Source organism: Oryctolagus cuniculus, chromosome X (genome assembly GCF_051225735.1).
Source record: "Oryctolagus cuniculus isolate XC-2025 breed Fujian yellow rabbit chromosome X, ASM5122573v1, whole genome shotgun sequence".
Classification (NCBI taxonomy): domain Eukaryota; kingdom Metazoa; phylum Chordata; class Mammalia; order Lagomorpha; family Leporidae; genus Oryctolagus; species Oryctolagus cuniculus.
Window position 1 is genome coordinate 16,752,817 of NC_142888.1, and position 19,634 is coordinate 16,772,450.

At 43.0% G+C, this 19,634-nt stretch overlaps 1 protein-coding gene across 37 annotated transcripts in view; it reads left to right on the forward strand.

The window, feature by feature from the left end:
* Positions 1 to 1,335: 1,335 nt before the first annotated feature.
* GK (glycerol kinase) overlaps positions 1,336 to 19,634 on the forward strand; it is a 78,903-nt gene continuing 60,604 nt past the window's right edge. For 20 of the 37 annotated variants that reach the window (XR_016227841.1, XR_016227847.1, XR_016227846.1 and 17 more), the window contains exons 1-3: positions 1,336 to 1,528; positions 11,539 to 11,612; positions 15,075 to 15,181. Coding sequence is in view for 10 of the 37 variants with exons in the window: in XM_008272484.5 (XP_008270706.1) it covers positions 1,451 to 1,528; positions 11,539 to 11,612; positions 15,075 to 15,181 (259 nt within the window). In the remaining 27 variants the exon portion in view is untranslated. Of the gene's footprint in view, positions 1,529 to 11,538; positions 11,786 to 15,074; positions 15,329 to 19,634 lie in introns of those variants that run through there. The other 17 variants (XM_089324072.1, XM_089324079.1, XM_089324063.1 and 14 more) reach the window with 6 other exon arrangements.

Below are 19,634 nucleotides of genomic sequence, written 5' to 3' on the forward strand. Positions count from 1 at the left end.
TGCTGGTTCACTCCCCAAATGGCCACAAAGGCTGGAGCTGGGCCCATCCGACCAAGGAGCCAGGAGCATCTTCCCGGTCTCCCACGTGGGTGCAGGGACCGAAGGACTTGGACCATCTTCTACTGCTTTCCCAGGTGCATTATCAGGGAGCTGGATTGGAATCCGAAGTGGAGCAGCTGGGAATCGAACCTGCACCCCACATTAGATGCCAGCACCACAGGCGGCTACCCGCTATGCCACATAGCTGACCCCAGTTTAGTGATTTTCAACCAGAATTTTAAAAATCGACATGCCTTAGAATACAGACAGCTTAGAAAAAATAGATAAGCACTGTTTTGGAAACGTTTAAATATATGTTTAGATATAAATATTTTATGTGTTCATATATAAAAACTGTGCATCATGTCCCATAAGTTGTTTTGTAAACTGTTTCACAATGTGGGTCTTCTCCAAAATTTGAAAGCCCCTATAACACAGGAAGTTCAAGGTCAGGGAAGAGTTCCCGTTTCTTTATCTCTGCGCCCGGAGCTTTTAATGGAGGGAGGAAATGGCGTGTGGGGGAGGGGACACCAGCGTGAGGGCAAAGAGGAGCAAGGGCGCGTCAGGACGTGTAGGTGCTGAGTGCCTTCTGCCTGGATGGTCAATTGAGCGATTTGAGGTTCATTGAGTGCTTTCCTTCAATCCTAAACCGAAAGAACTTCCGCTTCCTTCTCCCTGAAAAGCCTATAAAAGAAAGGGATTCGCGCTGCTCCCTGAGGTGACCCCATGTGGGTCAATCCTTACAGACCAGATTATTATTAGCATTATTAGGAGCCAAGTGCGGAAGAGGTGGGAGGAGCGTGGGAAGCGCGGGAAGGCCAGGACGAGTGGGTCCGCACAGCGACCCACGAGGTGCTCTGCTCAGCCCACCACAGGGAATAAGCAGTTCTGCACTTTGGGAGGAATCCGCGGGCGCGAGCCCAGGGCGCGGATGGAGGTGTACTCTTCCCGCGGGCCAGTGGCGCTCCCTTGCCAGTGGGCAGCACCCGCCTCCGCCCCCGACGTTGCAGCAGGCTGGCTCCGCCTGAGGCCCGTCGGCTCCGCCCACGTGACCTGCAGCGCGGGCCAACGCCTCCGCCGCGCCCAGGCCCCGCCCCCGTGACGTCTCACTGCCTTCTGATTGTCCGAACCTGCAACCCCTTTCCGCCTTCGCTAATTGGCTGACCCGGCAGACAGCGCCCCCCCTCGCCACGCCCCCGAAGTCTTGGGGAACGCAACGGGGGGAGGGACTTAGTCCGGAGGGGCGGGGTGAGAAGGTTCCGCGCGGGTAAAGGGGCCGCCTTAAGCGCGGTCTGAGCTTTCAGCGGACTCGCGCTGTCTGGCCCGCCGGACTCACCGCCAGCTCCTCCCCCGACCGCCGCCGTCACCCGGGAAACCGGCCGTGCTCGCCCGCCGACCTGAAGCTGGTTTCATGGCAGCCACGAAGAAAGCAATTTTGGGGCCGTTGGTGGGGGCAGTGGACCAGGGCACCAGCTCGACGCGCTTTTTGGTGAGCCTGGGGTGACGTTTGAGGAGGCGCAGAGCTGGGGCGGGAATCCAGGGCTGGGGGTACTTCGTGTCGCGTGCCCATCTCTCGCCTCTTGCGGCCCTGGGCCCCGGGCTCCGGGCACCGGAGGGAGGCCAGAGCGCGACCTGCCACGCTGGGGCTGTCCCTCCCAGGCCTCAGGAACCTCGGCCTCACGCGACCCCCGCGGCCGAGTTTAGCTATCTCAGTGCTGGTGGTGGAGCTGGGTCACGTACTAATGGGGGACTCTTCCCAAAAAGGGACCTAGAACTCTGGAGCATCCGTGCAGAGCCACCCGCCTGCAGAGGGGGACAGGTGGCCACATTGACCGCCGCAGCGGTCTTCCCCAGGAGCATTTGGCCTGCCAGGCACAGGACGTCCTTGGATGGGGGAAAGCTGTGTCACGGCTGTGGTAGCCTAACCGCGTTCTTTGGAGCAGTAGAACGAAGAAAGTATTAGCGTGATGATGCGTTGTCATCCTCGCCCACAGAAATTGCGGAGAGTAGAATTACTTGGGGAGGGGGGAGCGCAGAATACATTAGGAAACAGTCGCACTACATTGCTTTCATCAGAATCTTCGTTTAATTTTGAAGACTTGGCAAATTTCAGTTGTGATACTTTGCTCATTACGAAAAAATGATTGTCTTCTGTGCTTCCCAGCATAATGTGACAGAAATTCTGTTTCCCTTTTTGTTCACCATATTTGATAAAGTTTTGCCATTACAAAGTGATATTTCAGTGACCCTCTGATGATTTGTTTTCTGGAACTAGGAGACTTATAAAGTGATCTAGCACTGAGTTCAGTAAGATAATTTAAAGCTAAGTTAGATGAATTTGGGTTGATAAAAAGACCATGCTTTCAATGGACATTTGATTAACTTGGCAAGTTGATGTAAATACATAGTGATTCTTTAGCTCCCTCATTCCTTCCTTACTTAAAATTCCTTTTTTCCTACATTCTTTTGTGCATATGATAGACATATACATATGCTTATTTGTATATATATACATATACATATGTGTATATTTTTAAGTTTTGTTTAGCCAACACCTGACTAAAAATTGAATTTGAGCTTTAACCTTGACATTTTTGTCGTCTAAAGTGAGATACTTTCAGTCCAGTTTTAGTTCGAATCTTATTTAATGACTTACCTTGATTTGAGCTGCCATGATATATTCCACTGTCTCTTGCATTATCTTGTGCTCACTCAGGGTAGATTTCACTTTGTCTTATTCATATAAACGTTTATAAAGTAACCCTGAATCAAAAGTTAAAAAGTCTGCTTAACTGGATTTTATTACTATATGAAATACTTAATCATTATTATCATATTCCCACCATTTTTAGAGGATTATTTATTTATTTAAGTCAGAGCTACAGAGAGAGAGGGAGAGACAGAGTGATTTTCTGGTTCACTCCCTAGATGGCCACAATGATGAGGGCTGAGCCAGGCGGAAGCCAGGAGCTTCATCTGGGTCTCCCACAGGGCCCCAAACACTTAGGCCATCTTCTGCTGCTTTTCCAGGCCATTGCAGAGAGCTGGATCAGAAGTGTAGCAGCCAGGATACAAACCAGCGCCCATATCGCTGCTTTACATATGCCACAATGTTCGCCCTCATCTTCCCACCTTAAGAACATGAAGACAGTTGTACCAGTTAACTGAGTTGATTTTTAAAACTGTGCTCAAGAATTGCCCACACGTATGTCTACAGGGCTCAAGCACATAGAAGAGGGACAAGCAGTCTGGAGAGCATACTCAAGCCAAGGGAGCAGCCAGTAGCTGCCACACAGGAACACAAGTGCAGTGCTACCTGACCTTCAGATTCTTTAAGAAAAACTGTAGTCTAGAGTTTTCAGTGAAATCTCTCAATTCTTACATGTTGACAGTCAGTTCATAAAAACACTGAGGGCCAAACCAAGCACACTGATTCTTTTTGTATGTTGGTTTTGTTTTTTAAGATTTATTTTATTTTATTTGAAAGAGTTACAGAGAGAGGTAGAGACAGAGAGAGGTCTTCCATCTGCTGGTTCACTCCCCAGATGGTCACAATGTCTGGAGCTGCACCGATCTGAAGCCAGGAGCCAGGAGCTTCTTCCCGGTTTCCCATATGGGAAAGGACTTGGGCCATCTTCTACTTCTGTCCCAAGCCATAGCAGAGAGCTGGATCAGAAAAGGAGCAGCCAGACTAGAACTCAGCGCCCATATGGGATGCCGGCGCCACAGGCGGAGGATTAGCCAAGTGAGCCACGGTGCCGGCCCCAACAAATGCCTTTATTTTATTGAGTAGACTTTTATTTCTCTTTAATAGATAAACTGAATTTGAATCTTTATTTTCTTTCTTTTTTTAAAAAAGATTTATTTATTTATTTTAAAGGCAAGGTTAGAGAGAGAGGGGAAGAGACATACAGAGAGAGGGAGAGAGAGAGAGAGAGGCAGAGAGAGGCAGAGATACTTCATCCCTTGATTCACTCTCTAAGTGACCCCAATGGCCGGGGCCAGGCCAGCCAGGAGCCAGGAGTCCAGAACTCCATCCAGGTCCCCCACATGGGTGGCAAGGCCCCAAGCAGTTGGGCCATCTTCTGATGCTTTCCTAGGTGCATTAGCAGGGCACTGGATCCGAAGTGGAGCAGCCAGGACTCTTAACTGCTGCCCATATGGGATGCCTGTGTCTCATCCTGCTGTGCCACAATACCAACTCTAGGTTTTCCTTCTTAACTTGCCAAAAAAAAAAGTTTAAAAACTTTTTGACTTTAGTATGTGTGATTATTTTATTTCTATTTTATTAGTAGACCTGCAGTTTTAGAACACATTTATTTTTCTGTCAAGTTGTCAAAGATTTCATCTTGGGGACCCTCTGCAAATACTTTATACTAAAGGAAAATTTCCAGTTTGTCTGAAAGGAAAGTGTCTGGGGGTTGGCACATGGTTTTTCAGATTGCAGAATAGGAACTTCTTGGAAAGAGTGTTAGTATAACAGGTTTTAAGGAGGGGCCATTTCTTTATGACACAAAAGTTTCAGCTTAAACAGTCAACTTCCTTCTTTGATTTGGTAACTTAATTTTTTTTTCTCATTAAGTTGAATTTTTTTTTTAAAGGTTTGGAATGTGTTGTGACTTGAAGTATGCCAGATACTGTATTGAAGACTTTTCCAGCATTTTCTTATTTAATTGTCATAATAACTCTGTACTATAGGAAGTATGAGAAAACTCCTTTACAAAGATGATTAGCTTGTGGCTGAACGTTGCCTCCAAAGTTACTACTGAGTTAACCTTCAGCGTCCCTGGCTGCCTTGAAGACTGAAGGCAAGATGGGAGAATGGGAAAGGCTACCTTACTATCAATCAGATGTCACTTCTGATTATGGTCACAAATAAATAAATCTTCACCAAGAAAAACATACATAGAAATTGGTTCCACAATGTATACAAAATGTTGCCTTTGAATAAATGTTGCAGATTATAATCATTTTGTGACTTTCAGCAGGTTCTGGGCAGGGCTCAGATGTGTCACCTTGCATAATGATTGCATAATCGTTTTATTTCAACAGCCAGTGTATATGAAGAATGACTAGAATTGTATTTCCATGTTTGTTTTGGCAAGAAATGTTGCCTTGGATGCAGTTGGCTCATCATACTTAGAGATCTCATAAGGCTTATGGATGAAGTTCCGCTTTCTTTCATTTATTTATTCAACACTTATTTATTAAACCCCATTATGGGCCAGAGACTAAGGAACAATAAGTTTGGTGAAAATTAATTTGGCTCATAGCTAGAATGAGACCACTCTTTTTTTTTTTTTTTAAGGAGATCTATTTATTTGAAAGGCAGAGTTACAGAGAGAAAGGAAGAAACAGATTTTCCATCAACTGGTTCACTCCCCAAATAGCTGCAATGGCTGGGCTGGGCCAGGCTTAAGCCAGGAGCCTGAACCTCCATCCAGGTCTCCCAAGTGGGTAGCGGGGTCCTGAACACTTGGGCCATCATTCACTGTGTTCTCAGGAGATTTGCAGGGAGCTCATTTGGAAGTAGAGCATCTGGAATTTGAACCAGTGCTTGTATTGGATGGTGGCATTGCATTGCAGGGGAATGATAACCTTCTGCCACAATGCTAGCTCTTGTTTCTTTTGTTACATATTTCGTCCCACTGCATTGGCTGTTTTCTTTCCCATCATATAATGCAAGTAGCATGAATGCATTCTCATCAGAGATCTGCCATTTGCTTCTGTCTTCTTGTCTCTCTCAAGCCTTAGTTATGAGCTTTCAATTTTGAACTCTTTGAGAGGCAGAGCCGTGTCCCTTTTTTCTGCCAAAGCATGTGGCAGGTTCTCATTGTGTGAATCAACTTCAGCAGCAAGGAACTTACAAGGTTCAGATGTGTTAACCAGGACTCTTGGATTATAAGAGTAGGAAGGCAAAACTTAGAGAATCTTGGCAACTATAGCTGTGTTAGATGTATGCAGATGCTGTTTAATACAATTTCATTTAAAGAAGAATATGACATTTGCTATGTTTTTACTTCAATGTCTTGTTGGAAGATGCCCCATCAGCCCTTTTCTGGTCAAATTAGCAATACAATATACGTATTTGTAGGTAGTATTTTTTTAGTTTCAGTCTTTCAAATATATGAACTGTCATGGTATTTTCAAGAGGGAGTTTACCTTCCTGAATAAAGTCTTATCACATAGCAAAGTTTAGTGTGCCATAAAAGAGTAGGCTTGTGGGGAAGTCATGTGGGGAGGGAAATGAATGTGCATGTTTATGATGGGACAGCTGAATTAGCCATAGGATGAGTGAGGGAAGCCTCAGGACAGTTACTTAGTAAGGGAGGGCATTTCATGTCTCTGTGTTGCTCCTTGTTATAAGACGGATAATGCATATGTTGTTTCAGAAGGCTGCTTTTCAACATTGTTAGAACATTTTTCCTTGTTTCTTCAGTTTTGCTCTCTTCCTCCCAGTCTAGAAGTAAGTCATCATTTAAGCATTGAGGTGATCCTAGAACTGTTGATTTCTAATTCTAATTCTACCACTTATAAATAATAGTAATAATAATAATGTAGTAGTAATAATAAGTACAGTAGTGGTTAACATTGGGTGTATACTGTGTGTCTGCACTGTGTTAAATTCTTTCCCAATGTTAATTTTCCTTATTGCTTCCATTTTAAATTGCCCTCTCCCCAAAGCAAAATCTGGAATTGAGACATGGTTTGGGCTTAGAGATGAATACTGAACTGGCGATCTGTAATCATAATTCTATCACCTATGGGTGATAGTGATGATAGCAGTAATAGTAGTACTAATATTGATAAAATTAGTAGCAGCAGCCATAGTGGTCACAGCTTGTGGATTCATATTATGCCTGCCCTGTGCTCAATACTTTTCCTAAGTTACTTTATTTAGTCCTTTTGTAGATGGAAAAGTCAAGGCTCAGGAAAGTTAAAAGACAGCTGATGTGGGCAGGACTGGGGCTTGACCTTCTGGGGTCTTCTGGGGTCTGTGCTCTTTGCCTCTGCATTATACCAAACATGAATTTCTCATCTACCTTTCTGGCCCACAAAAAATTCTGAAAACAGATCTCTAACTGTTTGCCATCTCCTCTAAATTTCTCTCCATACTTCACTTTATTTTTCTTAACTCATGCTGCTTCTGCCCTTCTAGTGGAGCCCTCCACTGGTCTCACCTGGCCCACAACAGGTAGCTCTCAGTCACTCTCCCGGCCCCTGTCTCACTTACCTTTGATGCTTTCTCAGCAGTACTAGCACCATGCACCTTCGCCCACCTGAACGCCTATACTCCCTGTCCAACCTGAAGTTTTAGTTCAGAAATTGCCTCTTCTGAGGGCCCTTCTATGACTCCCACAAGTCTGGGTTAGGTTAGCCTTTGTCCTCTTTATAGCCCTGGCCCTGTAATGGATGATTCACTGCCACTTAATGGATGATTAAGAAATCATGTTGGTATCAGTATGATTTCAAATTGGAAAAGCACTGAATTGGTGTTCACCAAACTTGAGAGTTTAGTCTTGTTTGTCAGTATTGTCTAGTCCCTGGGCTCTCCCCTTTGTAAATATGAGAGCATTACATTAGGGCCTTGGGGTTCAGTTGGTGGTGTTTACTTTTCATCTTGGAACTCATTGTTAGCCTCATTTCTGGAAGAGTTTAAATGTGGAAGCTGAAGTCAAAATGTGAACTGTAAGCTGGGGCATGCTCCTGGGACTTGGCAGCGGTTCCTTGTCCCTCTTGCAGCTTCTGAAGGGTCCTAGAGAGGAGGGGAACACATTTGGCAAATGCTAGGCCAGAGGATCTCTAGCACAATTTCCAGTGCCCATACACTCAGTGTGTCTTAAATATTCCTTTCAGCTTCTTAAAAGTAGTTTTCTATACTGTGCAGTTGTGCATCAGAAGTTTAGCAGGCCTTCAAGTTAGGTGAATTTCAAACTTGAAAGCGAGAAAAAGATGAGGGAGTATCTATAATTTGCCGCTGTTTGCCCCGTGCCCTTCAAATAATTATTGAACAAATGACCACATTAGTTTATAAAAGCAAGCTATACAGCCCCTGCCATCATTAATTGGCAATAGTTTTTTTTGAGATGTACTTGAAAATAACCTACTAGTGGCTGGCGCTGTGGCACACTAGGCTAATCCTCCGCCTGCGGCGCCGGCACACTGTGTTCTAGTCCCAGTCGGGGCACCGGATTCTGTCCCGGTTGCTCCTCTTCCAGTCCAGCTCTCTGCTGTGGCCCGGGAAGGCAGTGGAGGATGGCCCAGGTCCTTGGGCCCTGCACCCACATGGGAGACCAGGAGGAAGCACCTGGCTCCTGGCTTCAGATCAGCGCAGCACGCCGGCCACAACATGCTGACAGTAGTAGCCATTTGGGGGGTAAACCAATGGAAAAAGGAAGACCTTTCTCTGTCTCTCTCTCTCTGTCTAACTCTGCCTGTCAAACAAGAAAAGAAAAAGAAAATAACCTACTAGTGTTCTTGTAATTGGGCAGTATGTTCTCATGGGGAATTAGTTACTCTCCACCATAGACTATTGCCTTCTTTGTACCTTTCTCCATCCACAAATGGACAGCCAAGAGGCTTCATTATGATTCTTGACATGAACCCAGAGGGAAAAAGTATTCTAAAATTCTGCTGTCCAAGATGATAGACACTAGTGATGTGTAACTGCTGATCAGTTTAAATGTGGCTAGTCTGGATTGAAATAGATGTAAGTATAGATATGTACCAGATTTAAAAGACTTAGTATTTAAAAATAAAAGATCTAATTAATAATTTTTATATTTATCACATGTCAAAATGATAATCTATAGGTATAGGCTTAAATAAATAAAGTGATATTAAGCTTATTTCATAGAAAATTTAAACAACATGGTTTGCTTTATATTTCTGTTGGACAATACTGTACTAGGAAAGTTGCAGATTCCAAAAATATTAAATCTGGAAAGTATCCCCAAAATTTGAGGGTGATGCTAAGGATCAGAGCCTAAATACCTACAGGCAGTAGCAATCTTCTCAGGTTCAGGGCTCTAATGAATTAGGAGGTTCCGAACTCCATCCTGGTAGGTCCAAATACTGTGTAATGGGATGGCTTCACTCTGTATTACATTCAATAGAATTTACCAATATCCTTCCCTTTGCATAATCCAAGATCTATGAATCCATTTTTAGAATGAGGGCTCAGAAGTTAGCATAGTTAAAACTTGGAAGTGATCGAAGAAGAATCCCACTCCATTCATAGCCCCAAAGATCTATTGTTGAAGTCTTTATCAATCCAGCCAGCAAAAAGGGACACCTTGTTTGTTTGTTTTTTTTTTTTTTTTTTTTTTTTGATGGGCAGAGTTAGACAGTGAGAGAGAGAGACAGAAAGGTCTTCCTTTTGCGTTGGTTCAACCCCCTAAATGGCCGCTACAGCCAGTGTACTGTGGCCGGTGCGCCGCGCCGATCTGAAGCCAGGAGCCAGGTGCTTCCTTCTCGTCTCCCATGTGGGTGCTGCAGGGCCCAAGCACTTGGGCCATTCTCCACTGCCTTCCCAGGACACAGCAGAGAGCTGGACTGGAAGAGGAGCAACGGGGACAGAATCCAGCACCCCAACCGGGACTAGAACCCGGTGTGCCGGCGCCGCAGGCGGAGGATTAGCCTAGTGAGCCATGGCACCGCCCGGACACCTTGTTTTTTAACCCAGATTCCTTTGGAATCTGTGAGTGGCAGGAGATTGGCAATAATATGAATAATAATATTATAGCTTTACTTTCTTATTGAAGTTTTTGTCACATAATTGTTTCTCATTTGATAATTTTTCTCCATTAAGTACCTATAATAGGCCATACATTTTAAGACATTCAAATATTTACTGAGTCACTCTGTGCCAGGCATTAGGGATACTTTAGAGGAAATGGTATAAATGGAGCTGACATCCTAGACATATATTGTAATGCTGATGTAGCTCACATCCTGGAGATATACCCTAATGCTAAGTTATAAATCACAGGATATTGCAAGGATTCTGTCAAGTGTCTTCTCCTCTTTATGATGTATCAAGTTAATCTTTGACTTGTTATATATTTTATCTCCCTAAAGAACTTCAGAATTTGCCCTCTTCTATTATGGTTACTGTTTTCTCTAGAAAAGAAGGTACATGTGATATGGAGAGAAGAAAGGAACAAGTCATAATGTTTCCTCTCTAGTTGCTGTCTCTTGTTTTATATATATTTTTTCCTTTCTCTTTTTTAGTCTGCATCAAACCAGGTACTTTTCTCTGACAAGAAACCTAGTCATGGAAATGCTTTTTAACTAATTGGAAATGACTTTATTGCTGCAATCATAGTGACATTGGAAGTAAACTTTAATTAAATATTCTTACTCTGAATAAGTTCTTTGGTAATCAAGTATAGATATTACCAGATGGAAAACAATATATATGAAAAAATGTTGCAAAGTTTTAAAAAGTGTTATTTAGTAGAATTAAAATTATGCAGGATTATACGGCACTTTTTTTGTTAGTTTTCATCCCTTGATTTCAATGTTTTATATCAAATATCAGCAATTTACAGTGTCAAAGAGAGTATTCAAATGAATGTGGCCAAGATACACTTTTGCTATGGACAGGGCTCTGGTTTGCTTCTTATGAGAGATAGATTCATTCCTGTAATTACCTTCAAAGGAATTCACACAGTACTATCCCTGTCTGGGCATCTATTTTGTGTCTCCATATTCAAGATGAATGGGGAGTAGAAACTTATGCCCTTGCTCTTATCCCTATGTCAGGTCTCATTTTTTTTTTCCTTTTTTTTTTTAACTTTTATTTAGTACAGGTCTCATTTTTTTCTTGATTTTTCCGTTCTCTAAAAAAGAAACTGTACTATTGAATGTGTTAACTTGAATACAAACAAAGAAGCATTTTGGGTTTTTAAAGAGTAAGTGATTGTTGAGGCAGGCTCTGTGGCGCAGTGGGTTAAAGCCCTAGCCTGAAGCGCCAGCATCCCATATGGGCGCTGGTTCTAGCCCCGGCTACTCTTCTGATTCAGCTCTCTGCTGTGGCCTGGGAAAGCAGTAGAAGATGGCCCAAGTCCTTGGGCCCCTGCACCCGTGTGGGAGACCTGGAGGAGGCTCCTGGCTCCTGGCTCCTGGCTTCGGATCGGCACAGCTCCGGCTGTTGCGGCCGTCTGGGCAGTGAACCAGCAGATCGAAGACCTCTCTTTGTCTCTACCTCTCTCTGTAACTCTGTTTCAAATAAATAAAACAAATCTTTAAAAAAAAGAGTAAGCGATTGTCCCTTCCTTTATTTTTGTCTTCAGTAGATTTCTGTTTACTTGAAAAGGCGTTATTTCTGATGCTGTCATAATTTTTATGATTCCACATGAAGAGAATACCTTGAATGGCATTTTATCTGACTGTACTTGTTAAATTTATGAATGAGAACTTCAGTTGCTAAATAATTTTAAATATCTTTGATATCTGCATATATTTTATACAATAATATTGCAATATGTTTTCCAGGTTTTCAATTCAAAAACAGCGGAACTACTTAGTCATCATCAGGTGGAAATAAAACAAGAGTTTCCAAAAGAAGGGTATGTTTCCTAATTTAATACATAAAGACACATCAGGTTTATTATTTCGTCTCACCCCACCTGCACTGTGGATTTGTAAAGTAAACATGACCAGACACACCCTCCTGAGAAGACTTGAGGGACTGGTATTAGTCAAGAAAAGAAGCAATAACTTGGTAGCTCAGCAAAAACATGTGAGTATTGATGGCTTAGGAATTCAGTGACAGAAAAAGAAGGAATAAAGTAATTTTAAAAGTATTAAATTTCAGAACTTCTGCATTGATTTTGAGGTCATTTAGCTGTATTTTCATCACTGCCAAAGTGCTGTTTTGCTGATATGAGAGCAAGTTTTTTAAAAATAAAAATGTTTACTAAAAAAAACCACACTCATATCTAATGCTAAATTCATCCTTTTTGGGAATAGCTCTCATGTAGTAATTGTGACTAAATATAATCTGAAGTATATTTAAAATTTAGTGATTTTTATGAAAAACTTTTTTTTTGACAGGCAGAGTGGACAGTGAGAGAGACAGAGAGAGACAGAGAGAAAGGTCTTCCTTTACCATTGGTTCACCCTCCAATGACCACTGCGGCCGACGCACCACGCTGATCCAAATCCGGGAGCCAGGTGCTTCTCCTGGTCTCCCATGAGGGTGCAGTGCCGAAGCACTTGGCCCATCCTCCACTGCACTCCCGGGCCATAGCAGAGAGCTGGACTGGAAGAGGGCAACAGGGACAGAATCCGATGCCCCAACTGGGACTAGAACCTAGTGTGCCGGCGCCGCAAGGTGGAAGATTAGCCTATTGAGCCGCGGCACTGGCCTATGAAAAACTTTTGAAAAACTAAGTTTCTTGTATAGTTAACTATACACCTGCTGTGTTCCACTCTTAGGAATTTGTCTAAAAGAAATGAAAGCAGATATCCAGAGAAGGACCTATATTGAATGTTTTTTAAAGATTTATTTATTTATTTGAAAGAGTTACACAGAAAAGGAGAGGCAGAGAGAGAGAGAGAGTGCGCGCGAGTGAGCTTCCATCTGTTGGTGCACTCCCCAATTGGCTGCAATGGCCAGAGCAGTGCTGATCCAAAGCCAGGAGCCAGGAGCTTCTTCTGGGTCTCATGCGGGTACAGGGACCCAAGGACTTGGGGCCATCTTCTACTGCTTTCCCAGGCCCTAGCAGAGAGCTGGATCGGAAGTAGAGCAGCTGAGTTTTGAACCGGCGCCCGTATGGGATGCTGGTACTGCAGGCGGCGGCTTTACCTGCTAGCCACAGCGCCAGACTCATATATTCAGTGTTTATAGCCACTTTATTCACAATAGCCCCAAACTGGGAACAACACAGATGTCTGTTACCAGTAGAATGGATAACAATGGAATATATTCAGTGTTTTTTAAAAAAAGTTAAGTGATATATAAAACAGCATGGATAATATCATTGATATTATGGATGGTAAAAAGAAAGATTCTTTATCTGAGAATCAAAAATAGGTGAAATTAGCTTAGGGTGATAGAAATCAGAAAAATGACTTCATATGTGTATGACTGACTTGAAAAGGGGCCCTAAAGAACTTTCTGGGTGATGGAAGTATTCTGTACCTTGGCTGGGGTATTGGTTAGATGGTATGTAATTTGTCAAAACTCAGCAAATTATACCCTTTAGATCAGTGCATTTCACTTTAAGGGTAACCTCAGTTTGAGAAAAGAGAAATTAATACGTTTCCAAATTGGTATTGTTTTCTTCACATGAAAAATCCTTTATTTTTTTAGGAATTCTTTTGTTTGATAATAAATCATTGATATGTTAGAAACATTAGAATGACTGTCCCACAGGCCTGAGTCCCATGCAGTTGGGAAAGAGGATACCTGGTCATGGAAGGATGAAAATTAGAAGTACATGGAAGGAGGTCTGAATTTTGAAAAGAAAGAACACAGAAAGCTCAGAGCTCAGGAAAGGGAAGCATTAAGCTAGGCGTGATGAAAGCGGAGAATGAAAACATTTTGAATTCTCTTGCTACTTGCAGATCGGGCTAGGATTCCATTAGTTCGTGTCATTTCTACTTTTGGGCTTCTGCATAGTGCCATTTGTTTCTCCCAGGCTTCATTTCTTTCTCATGTATTACCATTATTATTATTATTCTTTATAATTATATTTTGATTTTTAAAAATTATTTTATTTTATTTATTTGAAAGACAGAGTTACAGAGAGAGGTAGAGCCAGATTGAGAGAGAGTGAGGTCTGCCATCCTCTGGTTCACTCCCCAAATGGCTGCAATGGCCAGAGTTGAGCTGATCTGAAGCCAGGAGCCAGGAGTTTCTTCCGGGTCTCCCACCCGGATGCAGGGACCCAAGGACTTGGGCCATCTTCTACTGCTTTCCCAGGCCACAGCTGAGAGCGGAATCAGAAGTAGAGCAGCTGGAACTCGAACCGGCGCCCATATGGGATGCTGGCACTGCAGGCCAGGGCATTAACCCGCTGCGCCACAGCACCAGCCCCACATTTTGCAGTTTTAAAGATTTATTTGAAAGGCAGAGTTACAGAGAAACAGGGAGAGACAGAAAGAGAAAAAGAAGAGAGAGATCTTCCATATACTGGTTCATCCTTCAAATGACCACAACGGTCAGGGCGGGGTAAAGCCAAAGCCAGGGGCCAGGAATTCCATCTGGATCTCCTACGTGGGTGCAAGGGCCCAAATACTGTGGTTCTCTTCTGCTTTTGCCAAATACATTATTAGGGAGCTGGATCAGAAGTAGAGCAGCCGGGTATTGAACTGGCATCCAAATTAGATGCTGGTGTCACAGGCCATGGCTTAACCCACTGCGCCACAATGTTGACCCCCTTCTCATTTATTATTAGCCTTTCATTCTTTTGAGGCCATGGGACCTTACCAGAATTATACTGTGATTGGCTCTGAACTTTGACTAATCACTTGTCAACATGAAATAATTATTAGAAGAAGTTTAATTTTTCCCTTCAATTTTCACAAAACATTTTTTGGGGAAAAGTGGCAAAAGAGATTAGTATACTTAATTGACTTTTCAGAATTTCTATTGCTTCCCCAATATCTAATTCCTAAGAGTAATAAACATATTTCAGTCTACTTAAAAATAGCTAGTACATGTTGAAACCTGCAAATATTTTATCAAAATGTATCAAATGCTCCAGATATAAAGAATTGGAGAACTCATTTCTTTCTTACTGGACCTGAAAAATAATTTAAAAATAGGCAGAATATTTGTTGTCTATAGCCTTCTATTAGTGACCCTCTTTAAAATGATTAATTACTCTATGAAGAATAATAAAAATGTAAGGGAAATCGACTTTTCTTTAAATCATTTTTTTATAATGTGGGATATCCTTTGCTTGCCTGATTTCCTTTAATTTAAGAATCAATCACCCTTACAAGTTAATATTTCTATATAGATAGGTTATATTTGGATTGATTTCTTGTAGACTAACCAAATAATATTCTTTTGTTCAAAGATGGGTAGAACAAGACCCTAAGGAAATTCTGCAGTCTGTCTATGAGTGTATAGAGAAAACGTGTGAGAAACTTGGACAGCTCAACATTGATATTTCCAACATAAAAGGTATTTTTAATAGAATATTTTATTCACTTGGTATGACTCTGAATCAAATTCGTTCATCCATTCTTTCAGTTCACAATTGAGTGCCTGTTGGACTATTGATCCTATGAAGGATCATAAAATGAACATGGAGCCTTTATTTTGGTGAAGGTGAGAAAAACAATAAGGGAAGAAAAATACAAGCTAATTTCTTGTTAAAATATTAATTTATTTTCATTTTTATTTGAAAGGCAGAGAGAGTGAGAGAGAAACAGAGAGAGATCTTCCATTTGTTGGTTCACTCCCCAAATGCCCTTAATAGCCAGGGCTGGGCTAGGCTGAAGCTAGGAGTCAGAAAATCCATCCAGGTCTCCCACATGGGTGGCAGGAGCCCAAATACTTGAGGCATCACCTGCTGCCTCTCAGGATATGTGTGAGCAGGAAGCTAGATTGGAAGCAGATTGGGACTCGAACAAGGTACTTTGATATGGGATATGGCCAAACAGCAACATAACTGCTGTGTGAAATGCCTACCAACAAGCTTAACTTCAAATACAAATAAGGCCCATGCAGAATATAAAAACCAAGTGATATGGTGGGTTTGCCTAGAGGGGTTTACTTTAGATTGGGTAGCCAGGGGAAGCCTATCTGAAGAGGTGCCACTTTGGCTGAGATCTCATAGGCCAAAAGGAGCAAATCATGCAACTATCTAGGGGAAGAATATTTGAGGAAAAGGAAGTAGCGTATGCAAATGCTCTTAGATGCGAAGAAGTATGGTACATTATTGAGTCAGAAAGAAGTCCTGCATGTTGAAAGCAGAGTGAAAGAAGGTTGAAGGGGAAGAGTGGGTGGGCAGAGGGTTTCAGTAGGAGCTGAGATCAGGCAAATGGGTAGGGCTTGTCAGCCATAGTTTGGACGTTATTTTTTTTTTTTAAGATTTATTTATTTTGAAAGAGTTAAACAGACAGAGAAGGAGAGGCAGAGAGAGAGATGTCTTCCATCCACTTGGTCACTCTCCAGATGACCACAATGGCCGAAGCTGCATCGATCCAAAGCCAGGAGCCAGGAACTTCTTCTGGGTCTCCCGTGCAGGTGCAGGGGCCCAAGCATTTGGGCCATCTTGTACTGCTTTCCCAGGCCATAGCAGAGAGCTGGATTGGAAGTGGAGCAGCCGGGACCCAAACTGGCGCCCATATGGGATGCCGGCATTGCAGTCAGTGGCTTTACCTGCTACGTCATGGCACCGGCCCCTGGACATTATTATTATTTTTTTTAATTTATTTGGCAGGTAGAGTTATAGACAGTGAGAGAGACAGAGAGAAAGGTCTTCCTTCCGTTGGTTCACTCCCCAAATGGCCGTTATGGCTGGCACTGTGACGATCCGAAGCCAGGAGCCAGGTGCTTCTTCCTGGTCTCCCATGCAGGTGCAGGAACCCAAGCACTTGGGCCGTTCTTCACTGCCCTCCTGGGCCATAGCAGAGAGCTGGACTGGAAGAGGAGCAACCAGGACTAGAACCCGGCACCAGTATGGGTTGCCGGCGCCGCAGGTGGAGGATTAACCTAGTGAGCCACGGCACCGGCTCCCCCGGACATTATTCTTAAGATTCACAGGGAGCCTTGAGAAGGTCTTAAACAAGGTGAGAGAGGATGGCTTTCTGTTTGAAGACAACTTTCTGGCTGCTGTGTGGATAGTGGGCCATAAAAGGCCTAAGTTTGGACACAGGGAGACCAGTGTGGGGCTGCTGTGGAAGTCCTGAGAGGTTGGTGGTTTGAACGATGGTGGTGGCAGTGAAGGTGGAGAGAAAGTCAGTATCTGCTGATGGATTGGATGTCAAGTACTAAAGAGAGTAGTAAGGTGAGGGGAAGAGATATGTCCAAGGTGATTGTTGGGGTTTTGCTGAAGCTCCTAGATGGATAAGGATGCCTTTTATTGAGGTGAGAAAGACTGTAGAGGAAGTAAGGATTGGGGAGGAGTGTTTGGAATCCAGACACTTCATTTGTAAAATTTCCCTGGAATAATTGCCTGAGATGTTAGATAATGAAAGATCTCTCTGTGAATTCCTAGTATTTTTTTTGAAGAGCTTGATATTCTTTTAAATATTTAGTTTTTTGAAAGAGTTAGAGAGAGAGAGAGAGTGAGAGAGAGAGAGAGAGAGAGAGAGAATCTTCTATCTGCTGATTTACTTCCCAATTGGCTGCAATGGCTAGGGCTGGACTAGGCTGAATCCAGGAGCCAGAAACTCCATCTAGGTCTCCTTGTGGGAGGCAAGGGTCCAAGTACTTGGACCATCATCTGCTGCCTTCCCAGGCACATTAACAGGGAGTTGGATCAGAAGCAGATCAACCAAGACTCTAACTGGTGCTCCAATATGGGCTGCTGGTATCATAGGCAGTGTCTTAACCTGCTGTGTCACAACACCAGCCCCTTCCTAGTAGTTTCTTTTAAAGAATGATTTATTTATTTGAAAGGCAGAGTTAGAGAGACAGAGATCTTCCATCTATTGTTTCACTCCCCAAATGGCTGCAGAGCTGAGCTGATCTGAAACCAGGAGCCAGGAGTTTCTTCCAGGTCTCCCACGTGGGTGGCAGGGGCCCAAGCATTTGGGCCATCTTCTATTGCTTTCCCAGGTGCATTAGCAGGAAGCTGGATGGGAAGTAGGACAGCCAGGACTCAAACATGTGCTATGACATGGGATACCTGCATCATGGGCTGCAACTTAATGCACTGTGACACAACACTGGCCTTGACATTTTCTTATTGACAATTTTTATATCCTGTACATATTAATCCTACCTTCCTTTTACTCCAGCATTGTAATAGAAATGCTTCAAACTTGTTTTAGAACTGCGATCACAAAATTTTAGATTACTTGTACATCAAAGTGATTGTTTTTGGTCATTTCTTTGAGATTATCTCACAGCTTCCAGTCTAAACAGTGTAAACAAATAATAGACATTCACTAGCACCCTCTGTTATCAAAATATTCATTACCAACAATATAGGTATTTCAAGAAGCATAAAGCCATGTTCAGAATGTAGAATCCAGGTAGTTGTGTTATTGTTCTACCTCCCACACAGGTAAGGTAAATTGTGACATATTGCAGGGGGATAGGGTGAGAGAAAGAAAGAGCAAGTGATATCTTCTGTCCACGGTTGATTCCCCAGTTAGACACAATAGCCAGGAATGGGCTAGACCAAAGCTAGGAGCCAGGAACTCCATCCTGGTCTCCCACATGGGTGACAGGGACCAGAGTACTTGGGTCATCTTTTGCTGCCTTCCCAGGTGCATTAACAGGAAGCTGAATGGGAAGCAGTGTAGCTGTGATTCAAACTAGCACTGTATGAGATGCTGTTGTCACTGTACCACACCAGCCCTGTGATTTGCCTTCAACTTGTACTAGCTAGTTTGCAAGAACTGAACATGCTGTTCTCTCTACTTCTTTGTGTCTTGCCATTGTGAAACCCATACATGAGCTAAAGTGACCTAGCACGTCCTTCTCTACAACCTCTAGTTTATGGCCAAGGAAGAGAATGTTCCACAAGCCCAATGCTAATTGTTTTTCCCAGATAATTTGTTGAATTGGCATCACCAAAGGCAAAGCTTTTGCTTGCTTATAAGAACTCTTTAGATCACATACTTCAAGCTGTAAAGAATCTGTAGTCTGGGGCCAGCATTGTGGCACAACAAGTTAAATTACCATCTGCGATGGTGGCATACCTTCTGAGCACTGGTTCAAATCCTGGCTGCTCCCCTTCCAATCCAGCTCCTTGTTGATGTGCCTGAGAAAGCACTGGAAGATGGCCCACGTTCTTGGGCTCCTGCTACCTAAGTGGAAAACCCTGATGGAGAGTTTCAGGCTCCTGGCTTTGCCTCTGGCCCAGCCCTGCCCATTGCAGCATTTGGGGAGTAAACCATTGGATAGAAGATCTTTCTCTTTCTGTCTCTCCCTCTTTCTCTGTAACTCTTCCTTTCAAATAAATAAGTAAATATTAAAAAAATATATCTGGAGTCACATAGACCAGCTCCCTCTTGCTGTGTATGAGAGAAGGGATTTATTGCAGGTCATGTAGCTATGTAGTGGTAGATAACATTAAATTACAGCTCCCTTGTTTTCTAAGCCAATGCTTTTTTTTTTTTCCTGAGATACACTGATGATAATCTCACAAATCACTTCAGGCTTTATTTCTTGTATGGCAAGTAAATTAACCTTGGCATCTAAAGAGTGATATCATTTATAGTCCTATCTGATAATCATTTACAGACTTAATCATATTTAGTTTTATTTTTTGACAAATTCCTGTTTTATTGGTTTTAGTTGTCCTCATCTATCAGAAATTTTGTTGATTGCAAGTCACTATAAAACATGCTTCATCCTGATCTCCCAACCCTGCTTGGGTGCAGGGGCCCAAGCACTTGGGCCATCCTCTGCTGCTTTCCCAGGCACATTAGCAGGGAGCTGGATCAGAAGTGGGGCA